The following is a 13,029-nucleotide window of genomic DNA, read 5'->3' on the forward strand; positions in this document are numbered from 1 at the left end:
GAAGATACAATTATACTCCGCGGTCGAAATTATAGAGAGTGATTCATCGCTAGCTTTTGGACTAGTAAGGGGGATGAAGCGTGCCGGGAACGAAAATCCATTGGCATGTCTGCGTAAAAGGCAACAAGATATAGAAAATAATGAAAAAAGATAATAAAACATAACATCTAATATTTTTTACGGTTTGCTATAACAAGCACTTTGATCCATTTTAATTATTACAGCATTTTAAAACGTCCCAATTGTGTTTTTTTAATTTATAAATTTATTATAGCCATGGAATTAGACCCCTCGTCTACGCTTATGCTGTGACGTTTCTCAGGACGGGTTAAATCAAGTCCGTTTACACCCACTAAAAAAGCATTTCCCTATTCCCTATCTAGTGCAAAAGACAGAGATAGAATATAGATCGACGTTCAGTGTAAGTCGGTCTCTAGACGATTATAGATTCTATCGATGTGCGTAGCGAGCGGCACAAAGATAAATAATATTGAACCGTATAAAAATCATTTTATATTTTATACGCATTATGGTAATAGTGTTTATATTATGTCTTAGTCACTCTCTATAATTTCGACCGCGGAGTATAGGTAACTATTGACATTTACATTTTAAAACAAATTGATACTACGTAATTTTTATTAGAAGTTCACAAAACACCCATAGCGTACAATATATTTTCAAAAAAGTTTCAGTACTCCTCTATTAAACACTGGTACACAGTATAAAAATATTAGTAGTCCATTGTTAAAATTTTTGTTAAATAATGAAAAATATAAATAAGTTAAAAGATTATAGAAAATTTTAATAATTATTAGCTTAGAAACGATATATTTTAGAACATTTATATGAAGTTTTTCTTCTAAAAGGGCCTGAGGAACCACCTTTATAAATATTTTAAAGTAACTGGGAAAACCCTGTGTGTGAATGTAATTCATTTATGCACATTTGATATTTTGATAAGCGAAAATTATTTTTTATAATATCGGTAAAACATTTAGATTTATAAATAATAATCTCTTAATAAATTTATTCATTTATTACCGCATTGTGTTTTAAGATGACTGCGAAGATGCTTACACGAGTCCAAAATTCAGCCCAAGCTATTGCAGCCCACCAGCAGAAGAAAATAAGGCAAATACGGATTCGAACTTATTTTCCTTTGGCCAATTCAAATCTTCTTTCTTTAATTTAAAATTTAATTAAACAAGTTTCCCATGATATTGTTTTGAACAAAATGCTATTTAGTTTTTTGTTGTTAAATTACATTGTTTTGTTGTCAATCACTATGTGAATAGGTATATTTTAAGTATATTGGTAGCTGGTGAAAATCAAAGTAGTCTTATTCTGACAATAAAGCGTGAGACCTATACCATTTTTACCAGACGAATTCAAGGCCCACAAAGAACTTTCATGAAGTAAAAAATTAAAAAAAAAATGTGAAATAAAAAATTAAAATAGGGACCTCGGAAACGATTGCTCATATATTTACAGAATACTTTTTCATAATCAACTGTTAGACACAAACAACCGCTGTATTTCTCAAAATTTCCATTTTTCATAAAATTTAAATAGGTACATAGGTCTATAAAGAACTATAAAGAAGATTTAATTCTCTTAAAAATGAAAAAACAGCTGATTATGAAAAAATATTTGCAGTCCTCGAGATCCCAGCGTCGTTTTAGTTTTTTATTTGCCAAATTGCGTTAAAAATTTTTTCATCATGAAAGTTCTCTTTCTCGTAGAAATCATTCCTTAATAAACGGTAGGGGTCCCATGCTTCATTATCAAAATATGAATATGACCACTTCAATTTTCACCAGCCGCTATTGTTAATGTGTTAATTAAATAACTAATTATTATTAAGTAATTAAACATTTCATATTAAGAACTATTGCAACACAATGTAATTTATTTTGTTTGTAATATGTACTTAAAAGTAATAAATGATTTCTTCAGTTTGCTATTCTTAAATCTGAATTTTTGGAGTTTGTCCCCCCCCCTCCTTGGCGGGGTCTGTAATAACAAGAAATTTGTGTGAAAAGATGTACCCCTTCGATCAAAAATCGACCTGTCTCGGCGTTTCTCGGAAAAATATTTTTTCTGAGTGTTATTTGCTCTGTTTTGTTTTCAAGAGCCCACTCTGTATGTATTACAATAGTAAACTTGGATTTTTAGTATAAAACTATTTAATAGCTGGAATCGAAGTGTAAAAATGTATCTAAACGAAATAAAATTGCTACAATATTGCCATCAATTTACAAATGAACCAATTTTTCACCAGATGTAGCTTATGTTGCGATTTTAACCTCCTGACTTCAATTACCGGCAATTTTATTATGCCTCTGCATTTGCTGCCCCATTAAATATCTATAACACAGTTCCACAAAAAAATCGAAAAAATTACTTCGGGGTCTGACTATGTCTACCATATGTTTTCGGGATCGCTGAATCCGAAAGCGGTGTCCCTTTAACCCCATCACATCAGGATTTTTCATAACCTCAAAAAATAGTCCCAAAAACCCAATAAATCCTCTATCCATTGACCACTCAACTCCTGTCACCCCATAACCCGTTAATCCTATAACCTCATAACCCAGTAACCTCAAGACCCCATAACCCTGAGACCCATAACCCGGTAAAAAAGAAACTTAAGCGCGTTTAAGCCCTAAAACACAGTAAGTTCGAACCGTACGTGCTTTTTGAACCTTAAACCCATATTCCGCAATAATCCAATAACCCCATAACCTCATAACCTCAAAACCCAGTCAAGAAATCAACACAAACTCTCATAAATCGAAACTTCGGTTTTCCTTCTCACGCTACTGGGAATGGGGATGCGACCCCCTGCATAGTACATTTTTACCGTGTGTTTACCATGGCGCACAGTGGGAAATATTGGACAAAATTCTTGCTACTCGCCAATTTTCATCGTCTTGTCGTGATTTCCTTTTAATAATCTCGTGATAATCTGAATTTTCATATTCCGGTGAGGTTTTTTCGAAAAACCCTTTTTTTATTATTTTTTTAATGCTTAGGGAGCGCACCAACCTCAATGTCGAAGAAAAAAAATTTGAAATACTCGATGTTGAGTTGTAGAAAAAAATGTTTAAAAAGTATCTGCAATTAATAAAATTGATTATTATGACCCTTGATATATCTTATGTTTTTTCTTCAAAACCTAACCTCAAAATTATTAATTCTAACCTAAAAGCCTTAAACGAAATTTACATTGGAAAAAAGTTTTTTTACATGCCAAAAGTACGAAATAGATTCAATAGAACCCTACGTAACATGTTATACCCAAACCATGAATTTGAATCTAAAAAACCTAATCTCAAAACCAGCATTAACTAAGTTTAAACTCACTAAATTAAGGATTAATAAAAAAATTAAAAATATCTTTATTTTACAGAGATTCGATCAACGATTTTTCCGAGAGCACACATCTTGTGCCATACTGTACCCAAATCTGACACCTTAACCCAAGAACCTAAACTCAAAACTGGAAAGATTGTCAAATCAAATCATTAGAGTGAAAAAAAATTGTCACAAAATTATTTTCTTTAATAAAAAGTATAAATGTATTTTTGTTGAGTGTTCATCATCGCGATCGCCAAAACCTTTAGTCAAAACTAAAAACATAACCTAAAGACCCTGAAATTTTGTTTAACTCGAATTTTTTGCTAGAAAAATTCCATAAAAACATCTACATGGCAATAAAACGTTTGTAAAACATTATTGTGGCTTATTATTACTAAGCATTTATTAAATTTGCAATGGAGCCTGATAGACTAACCTAACCTCAAATTCAGGAGTTAGGAGAATCAAATATTATCTAAATCTAATACATTTATACTTTTTATTAAAGAAAATAATTGTGACAAATTTTTTCACTCTATGATTTTTCTCACTGATTTGATTTGACAATCTNAAGGATATGGGATATTGGTTGGTGAGCATTTTCATCAGTAGGCCTTCATGCCAAACCGTATCGAAGGCCTTTGCGACGTCCAGGAAGACAGCACCAGTGTACTGTCCCCTGTTGAAGGCCGCCGTGATGTGCTCGGTAAGGCGAAGGATTTGGAGTTCAGTGGAGTGATTGGGTCGGAAGGCGAACTGCTCGTCTGGAATGACTTGCAGTTCTTGGGAGTGGGTTCTTAAACGGGTTAGGATAATTTTTTCTACCACTTTGCTCATAACCGGGAGCAGGCTAATGGGCCGGACACTGAACATCGAGTATCTTTTCTTCGACATTGAGGTTGGGGCGCTCCCTGGCCATTAAAAAAAAGGGTTTTTCGAAAAAACCTTACCGGATATGAAAATTCAGATTACCACGAGATTATTAAAAAAAAATCACGACGCGACGACGAAAAATTGGCGAGTGGCGAGAAATTTGTCCAATATTCCCCACTGTGTGACGGTATGAACGCCGTTATCCAGGGTCTCTGCCGGATGACAGAATAACTCCGTTGCCCAACGTCAACCTCATGGAGGTGCCCTGGATTGCAAACGCACAAATAAAGTACAAGTACGAAATTTCGATTCATGAGAGTTCCTGCATAAGTCTATTCTATACCGAATTTTGAGGCTGTGAGGGTTATGGGATTATTGGGGGAATATGGGTTTAAGACTCAAGAAGCACGTACGGCTCAAACATGCTGTGTTTCAGGACTTAATCGCGCTTAAGTCTCTTTCTTACCGGGTTATGGATGTCGGGATTATGGGATTTCGAGGTTACGAGATTAAGTGGGTATAAGATTAAGGGGTTATGGGATGGGAGTCGAATGGTCAATGGATAGAGGATTTATTTGTTTTTGTGCCTATTTTTTTAGGTTATGAAAAATCCTCCCCAGATTTAGATTCAGCGACTCCGAAAACATATGGTAGACATGATCAGACCCCAAAAGTAATTTTTTCGATTTTTTTATTAATAACAACTTCTCGTTATCGTTACCTTCGAAATTATTCAGAGTGCGTCCAGTGCACAATAAAGGCGTAAGAATGATTACGGTAATTATTATTTGCAACATATTTGTTACAATAATTATAAGATCATTTTTACATCAAAGGGCTGCCCTTATAAGAGTGAACTAACCTAAGTTTGATCCTTCTAGATAAACAGCGATCTGAACAGTAAAAAAATACAATGTCAAAGAGTCATCTTCAAAGAGTCCCATACCTCCCAGGAAGCATTTTTGGATAAGACGATTTATGAATGTCATCGAATCGATATGAAATAGGTAATCCCTAGAATTTACTGTCTATATTTGTCGGTTTAGTTTCCAAACACCCTGTATTTCCATATTTAAAAATATTGGAAATTCCACGCACTATTTTTTGTTTTCAATATTATACATAATATACATTAAAAATAGGCAATACATGATAAGAGTTAACAGCGATCATTTATTTGTAACTGTCAATATAATTTTGACACATTCAATATATCAAATCTCGTAGACAGTAGATAATGTAAATTTTATAATTTTAATGGGCCAATGTTTGTCTGGGTAAGTCTTTTGAATTTATTTAATAGCTTATATTAGTACAAAATCTCTAATTTAATTTGCGATTTATGCTTAACCATTTCTATCAACACGTGAATCATAAATTATGTTCTATCGAATTGTTTACATTTTTAATTTACAATATGAAATTTTTTGCTTTAAGCCTAGTAAAATACCTATACTCACATAAAGGAAAAAATATTTTTAAAAAATTACGTCGGATTAATATCGAATTAATTCTTAAAGTAAGATATTTTTAATTACATTTCCGAGTTACAAAATACGTATTACCAAATTATATTTGTTCTTATAATTATATGTACCTAGTAGTAGTAGAAAAAGAAGTTTTTTTTATTATCAACCCCAAACTAATCGGTCAAATTCAAAAAATAAAACAGTTGTATAGATGATGTGGCACTTAACCCTCCTTCCCTATTAACATTTTTGGGGGTCTGTAACAAGAAATCTATTTGAAAAGATGTCCCCCTTCTATCAAAAATAGACCTGTCTCAAGCTTTTTTCGGAAAAATATTTTTTCTGTTATTCGCTCTGTTTCGTTTTCAAGAGCCCACCCTGTATATAAAATGTGAATTGTCCTTAGTTTATAAAAGCGATAATTTCCGTTATATTTGATTTGAATGAATTTTGTACGATGTATAGCTTGTATTCATTGATTTTCGATAGTTTTATAGGGTACTTACAGCCAAAACGGTGATAGATACAAAAAATCTGATATCGATGTCCCGTCCTCTTCTTTTGAGTTTACTTCGCTGCGCTGGTACCAAAATATCTTGGCTAACTTGATTAGTTTTAGATATATAGGGTTTTTTTGAAAAATCGCCCGTTTACATTAATTTCTCTATTTCCGCTGTCATCAAATTTTGAAGAAAAAAATTTGAACATTATTTGTTCTATTTTCATAAGGAAGCCATTGGCGTACTCAAATTTTTTACAAACCGCACAGTTTTTCCGATATTACATAAACATATGTTCTTTTACATAACAAAATAAACTAGTCAAAATGAATACAATACCTATACAGGGTGATTCACAACTTATCCAAAAAAAATTGGGAATAGATGTGGCATGAGAAATGGAGTCAATATTGTAAAAAAATTTTTTGTAAAATCCTTATAGTTTCTGAGAAAAAAATTATTGAAGTTATAGCACATTAAACCACTACATAGTTGGACAACTGTAGTCTCTAGCATCATTCGCCACGTGGCCTCATCGACTCCATATACTGAATTCGGATTTTGCAATCGTCGTTGCGATATTTACCTGTTATCTGTGGTTTTTATAATACGTTTTTAGTAGTTGGTGTCAAAAATGGGTAGTTAGTGTCAAAAATGGTTTGCGTGTACTCGGAGTTGATGGATATCGTTTTAATTTATGGTGAAGCGTTTGTGTTATGGTGAAACAAGACATCATTTGTGTTAGTTCGTAGAAAGTGAGTAAGACGGACCCAAATGTGTTTACACGTGAGTGGATAAAATTTTGAACAATTGCTGTTGCAGCATCGGGTATGTCAAAAAATTAATTTTATACCATACCGGTCGCATTGTGCGTGGTCAGGTTTTACAGTGGACCAGTTTTCAGTGCCGTGCAGAAGTGTATTTTTAAATCAATTTTCGAACTGACCTTTTTGATTTTTTCTTTACAAAATTGTATTTGTAAGTGTCCCCTGTACATCCAGAATTTTTTTTTGGATAAGTTCTGAATCACCCTGTATACATAAATTCATATTTCCATGAACACAAAACTACAAATTAAAACTGACAGGCTACAAAAATACTTTTTTCAATGAATTATAGGAACAATTGAAAATATCAACTGTGTTCTGCAAGTTGTTACAGTTGCTACACATAAACTGTAATGGCGAAAATTTTAGTACGTTGGTACGCGGGGTGGGTTGATAAGTGTTGAAAATACTTTTATTATCGATTAAGGTATTATAAACAACAAGATGGAGGGAAGTTTTTTTGCATTAAAGTAGTTTCAGTAAACATTTCCATATTTTATTTTTTCCGACACATGGCTTATAAAAAGTAACAAAAAAATACGGAATTGTATTTGCAATTGAAAAAACCTTAAAATAAGAAATTACCTACCTACCACTCCATTAAAAAAAGCTGGGGGTTGCAGCAACACCCCACATAATTAAAAAAATAAACAAACTCTCTTTGTGGTATGCCCCCCTGAAAATAAAAATTGCCCTGTTTCAGGAATTTTGCGACAAAACTTTATTTATTAAGTTACAGAATTTGTTCCAGTTAAACTTTCCACTCTGTATATAAATCTATACAATTAATTTTTTCTTTTAATTAGATAAATTATTAGTCCAACTTTCTAGATAGATATCAACATCAAACATCCTCAGAGATATTTAGATAAATAATATGAATTTTTGTATACTTCAAACCTCTCGAAAATCAAGACTCAGTTCATTAAGGTATAATTGATCTAAAAATGTACCGAGAAATAACCGTTTGAGGTTATAATATACTTCAAATATCCCATACAGTGTCCCAAAAGTTTGGCAAATCTATTAACCACAGACTTTGGAATCAAAATAAGATTATTTAAATTTATCCATACCTATGTATTCAAAAATATAACTTATTTATTCCATTACAATAGTTATGAATTTTTTGAAAAATGGGTTTGTTATGACCCCTTGTCATTTTCATTTTTTTTTGTATATATGTACAAAATTTCTTTGTGATTATTTTATCTCTCAGAAAATTTTCATTTATCGCATACATTTCGAGATAAATGCTGCTGTATAAAAGGCCATAAATAAGGACTACGTTTTATGATGTGCACTGATTTTAAGGATAATGTGTAATTTTTTATTAGAAAAAATTATAAATAAGAATTTCGAATACCAATTAAAAAAAGGGAAATTATTGCATTTTAAACAGTATTCCTAATAGTCACAAACGCAAACATCATTAAACTAATTCTTAAGAAATTATTACAACTGAAATATTGTTTTGTGTAAATACGTTATTAGTAAAAATTTTACACTTGTAATAAAAAAAACAAGCAACCAACGTTCATATGTGCAAAAGTAACAGGTGTAACAATGTATACAGTCCGTACGATATTTGTTGAGATATAAGAAGACCCCTGCGTCGCTTTCTTGGAATTAACCACATTCGACACCCGAGATAGACCGACATACGGTGAACGCCACGCCGCCAATGTGTTTCTATTTCGGATTTTGAATGCGGTTAATTCCAAGAAAGTGACGCAGGAGTCTTCTTGGAATTCCTTATCAACAAATATCGTACGGACTGTACTTACGTTATCACTTAATATTTTTGTTGATTTTATTGCAAAACAAATTTCGGTCTTTATTCACTGACTAACATTAAATAATAAGTACTCTATTTGCTTCTTCATTCACGTATCTGCGAACTCTTTTTTTAAATCTTTTGTTTCGAAAGACATCCTCTACCGGAAAAAGGAATTCATTTATGGAAATCGAAGGGACCATTAATCAATAAACAGTTTGGCTTCGTCCAATTCAGCGGTTTGATTATTATTTAAGAACTGATGCACATTTCTACCATATAGATATACTATAGGCGAAAATGCACCTATTCAGTGGCCACCACAATCTCCAGATTTTAATGAAATGGATTTATTTTTCTGAGATAGTATGAATAAAAAAGTAGTACGAGCAGTTTTAAAAAGTAATTAAACATTTCTAAGAAAGATACAATAATTTTAAAAAATTATGTAAGTACCTGAAAATTTGAAAAAAATTCAATAGACTTAGAAGTGCACAAATTTTCATAAAAAAAAAATAAATAATATCCATGTCAAATTTGAGGTTAACGTCTCGAATATCGTCGAAGAAACTTAAAAAACGATTTCGAAAATATGTATGATTTAAACGAAACATTTTTATATGCAAGTAAGTTCTTATTCTGATTTCAAGAGTTTGTGATTAGCGGAGTGGCTTTATTTTCTGTTACATCCTGTTTATCTCTCTATCCATCTCTTATACGTAGTTAAATCAAACTTATATTAGTTACTGTATTTTGAGTGTTTTTTTTTATTAAATCTATAAAAAAGTGTTCAAAATTATAGAAAAATTAATTTAGTTTTACTATTTACTAAGGAGAATGAAAAAAATGAGCAAGAGTTAGCACAAAATGTTGTTAATAATAAAAAAAAATCTACTACTTTGATTTATTTAATAACCCTGGTTTTATTTGCCTACGAAATTTTAAATTTAGTCAAAATAAATAAATATTTTTAGAATTTATCAAATAACTAATAAAATTGAATTTTTATATTAAAATACGTAACTTTTTCTTATAAACTAAGAATTTTATGGAATTCTCTTGACAGTTACTGTATATTTATATAAAATATTATATTAGATGATTTTGATACTCATACATTTAAAAATAAAAGTAGTTAGTTATAAACGTTTATTAATAAATAAATAGCAAATATTATAATCTACGAGTATACAATAATTAAAAATATGTTTTTACACTTAATTATCAATTCTATTAATATCATTCTCAGCCTCATGATTTTTGTCGATTTTATCAGATGCTTTCACATCTACAGCTTCCTCAGTTGCCCTCTTTTTTGCTGACCAACCTTTCTGGCTGCTCTCCACGTGCTCTTCTATTTTATCATTTGTATTTTTTTCTTTGGACATATCAGAACTCCACTGGCTGCCAGTTACTCTTTGATGGGCCATCTCCTCCATTTTCTTAATGGTATGTTTTTCCTTGTGTTGTTGTGCTACTGTTTGCATTCTGCGTTCCTCTTCTGTCTCTCTGTACGCCCCTGGTGAAATGTAACCTTGTCCTTGCGACGTTGAAGTGGAAGGAACGTTATTAGGTGGCAAATTGGAATAAGATTGAGTCTGAGAATAGGAAGATGGAACGGAAGGAGGGGGGACAGGTGCATATCCGGAACCCGGAGCATATGGCGCAGAATTTGGTACAATAGCGGGGCCATATGCTGAATTATGAACATTCCCTGGCGTAGAAGGGACTGGAGCATAATTCTGTGAGAAATGTACGTATGATTGAGCAGGTTGAAGTTGAGGTACAAAATGGTGAGGATGTAGAGCTTGAGGAACAGATGTGGGAGCTGATGGGTTCATAGCATTTGATTGTGGAGCATAAGATGTAGGAGGTAGTAAATGAGGAGAACTGTAGGCAGAAGAAGAGGGTACGTACGCTGTTTGTGAACTGTACACAGAACTATACTGATTTGTTGATGGTCGAACAGCTGGTTGTTGACCTGCTGATGAAGATTTGTACGCATTTTCTGCTGGTTTATATGTAGGCGGCTGTTGGTAGTTTCCATAAGATTGTGATTGAACTTGATATCTACCGTACCTATCATTATACACACTAGGCATAGATGAATGGTATGAGTAACTGTGCAGAGCAGGAGGATGATGAAGGCTAGAAGGCACGTTGTGAGCATATCCGGCCAAATTTGGTTGGCATGTTATAACCAGCCCATTGTGGCTTCGATGCTTCTCTGCGTATTGAGGAACTACTGGAACATATGAAGTAGCGCCATAACTTCGCGAACCGTAATTTGATGCTCCATGGCTTGTTGATCTCATTTGTTGCTCAGACACTATCGTCGAATCAGAATTAATTTCGTCGGCGTGAGACATCCTCATTAAATGTCCGCCGTGTTCTTCAATACCGCTGTCTTCACTTTTGGATCTGTAGGAACCATATGATGCACCATGACCAACATACTGTTTTGGTGTTGGCGTTGGTGGAGAATATGTTTTGATAGGAGCAGAGTATATAGCATTCGCTTTGGGTTGACTTGGAGGTTTGTACACGTCAGGCTTCGGTTGATCTTGAGGCACATAATTTGGGGCGGCAAAGTAAGCTGAATAAGTTTGAACAGAAGTCGGCTCTTGTGGTTTTGCAGGTTCAGAGGGTTCACAAACTTGGAAAGGTCTCTGGAATGGCCCGGTCGGTCTTATTTCTACACAAAATGTTGTGGTTGCGGATTTTTTCGCCCTTTTAATTTCATTGTCTTCACTGATCTCTTCTGCAGGAGAAATTGCTTCTATATCTTGGGATTTCGTGTCTTCTAAGTTTCTGCCTTCTTCTATGTTGGCTAACGCATTTGTTGTAACTAATAAAATACTTAACACTTTAATGACGTACATAATTGCTTAGTATACCTACGATTAACAAGTAAATATTAGTGTCTGGCAGATATATACTTCATAAAACTGCTGCATGTGCATGTTATTGTCAATGTAACTTTCATTTAAACCTTGTTTTAAATAACTAACATCATAACAATGACGAGTGAAGGATCAAAATAATTTACAATTGAAGTAACTGACCTAGATATAAATAATGTTGATATTTACTGAATTAAAAGAACATTTAAAAGAGTAGAATTCTGTGACCTTTCATGACGTTTATTTTATTTTTTTAATTTTTTAAGGATTACATTTAGCAACTAACACGGCCGTTTGATAAAAAATTAAGAAATGAAAAATTGGTCAAACACTTTGTTCCACGACCTGTGTTTAAAAGTTAGTACGACTTAGGAAAGGTTTTAAGAAAAATGCTGCTTTCGTTTTTTTTGTATGTTTTGACGAGAAGAATCGGATGTGAAAATCGTTACGAATTATTAACAGAAGGCTATGTACGCATTGGAATGAAACAACTGTCAACAACTGAAACATTTTAACGAACAATTAAGCTGTTTTTTTTTTTAATAAATTTCGTTGTAAGATAGGAATAATAACTGTGAGAAAATTGAATTAAGAAACCATAAATTAAACAGTTACACAAATCTCAATCTCAAACGATGAATTTTTCTAATCGAATTCGAACACTTATTTAAAAATAAATGAAAATTAAACTAAACTTTAGGAAAATAAATAACCATTGAATAGTAAAGTTATAAACTGTTCTCTCTAAACTCATCTCATCTAAACCTCAATAATATAAAAATCCTACAGTTTGAATTATTACTATCATTATTTATTTATTTTTGTTTGTTTTAATTACTTCATTCATTAATTTACTTAGTTTAAACATCCTTAATGATATGTGAATATTTAAGGGTGTGTTTCTACACGAAAAATTAATGATAGTTTGCTTTATAAACTATGGTCCAAAAATGTTCCGCTACGAAAATATGGGGTGTTAAAATTTAAGGAAAAAGAAGGAAATTAATTAATATTTTCGAAACCACTTGAGATATTTCATTTAGTACGTAGTGATTGTGATAAAGGCGCGTGTTTTTCAATACAAACATAATTTTTAGCTCTAACAGTAGCGAGCGTATGAGAACTGACTTTTTAAAGAACAAAATGGCACGTCAATGGTATTTTTCCAATATTTTCTTAAAATGCTGCTTAAAATGCTTTTCTTAAAATTTTTCCAAGCGACAACACAAAGTATTTTTTTTATAGAAATTGTGGTAAACTTAAATTTCCTGAAACTGATAATATATGTCGAAATTAAATAAGGGTATTTTTTTCTCT

General features: G+C 32.4%; 1 protein-coding gene across 1 annotated transcript in view; it reads left to right on the forward strand.

Moving 5' to 3' along the window:
• LOC108913406 (interaptin-like) overlaps positions 1–1,883 on the forward strand; it is a 28,489-nt gene extending 26,606 nt beyond the window's left edge. The window contains exon 8 of the mRNA XM_018718952.1: positions 1,061–1,883. Coding sequence (XP_018574468.1) covers positions 1,061–1,206 — 146 coding nt within the window. The 3' untranslated portion in view covers positions 1,207–1,883. The remainder of the gene's footprint in view (positions 1–1,060) is intronic.
• Positions 1,884–13,029: the final 11,146 nt, after the last annotated feature.

Source organism: Anoplophora glabripennis, unplaced genomic scaffold (genome assembly GCF_000390285.2).
Source record: "Anoplophora glabripennis isolate ALB-LARVAE unplaced genomic scaffold, Agla_2.0 scaffold1026, whole genome shotgun sequence".
NCBI classification, from domain to species: Eukaryota; Metazoa; Arthropoda; class Insecta; order Coleoptera; family Cerambycidae; genus Anoplophora; species Anoplophora glabripennis.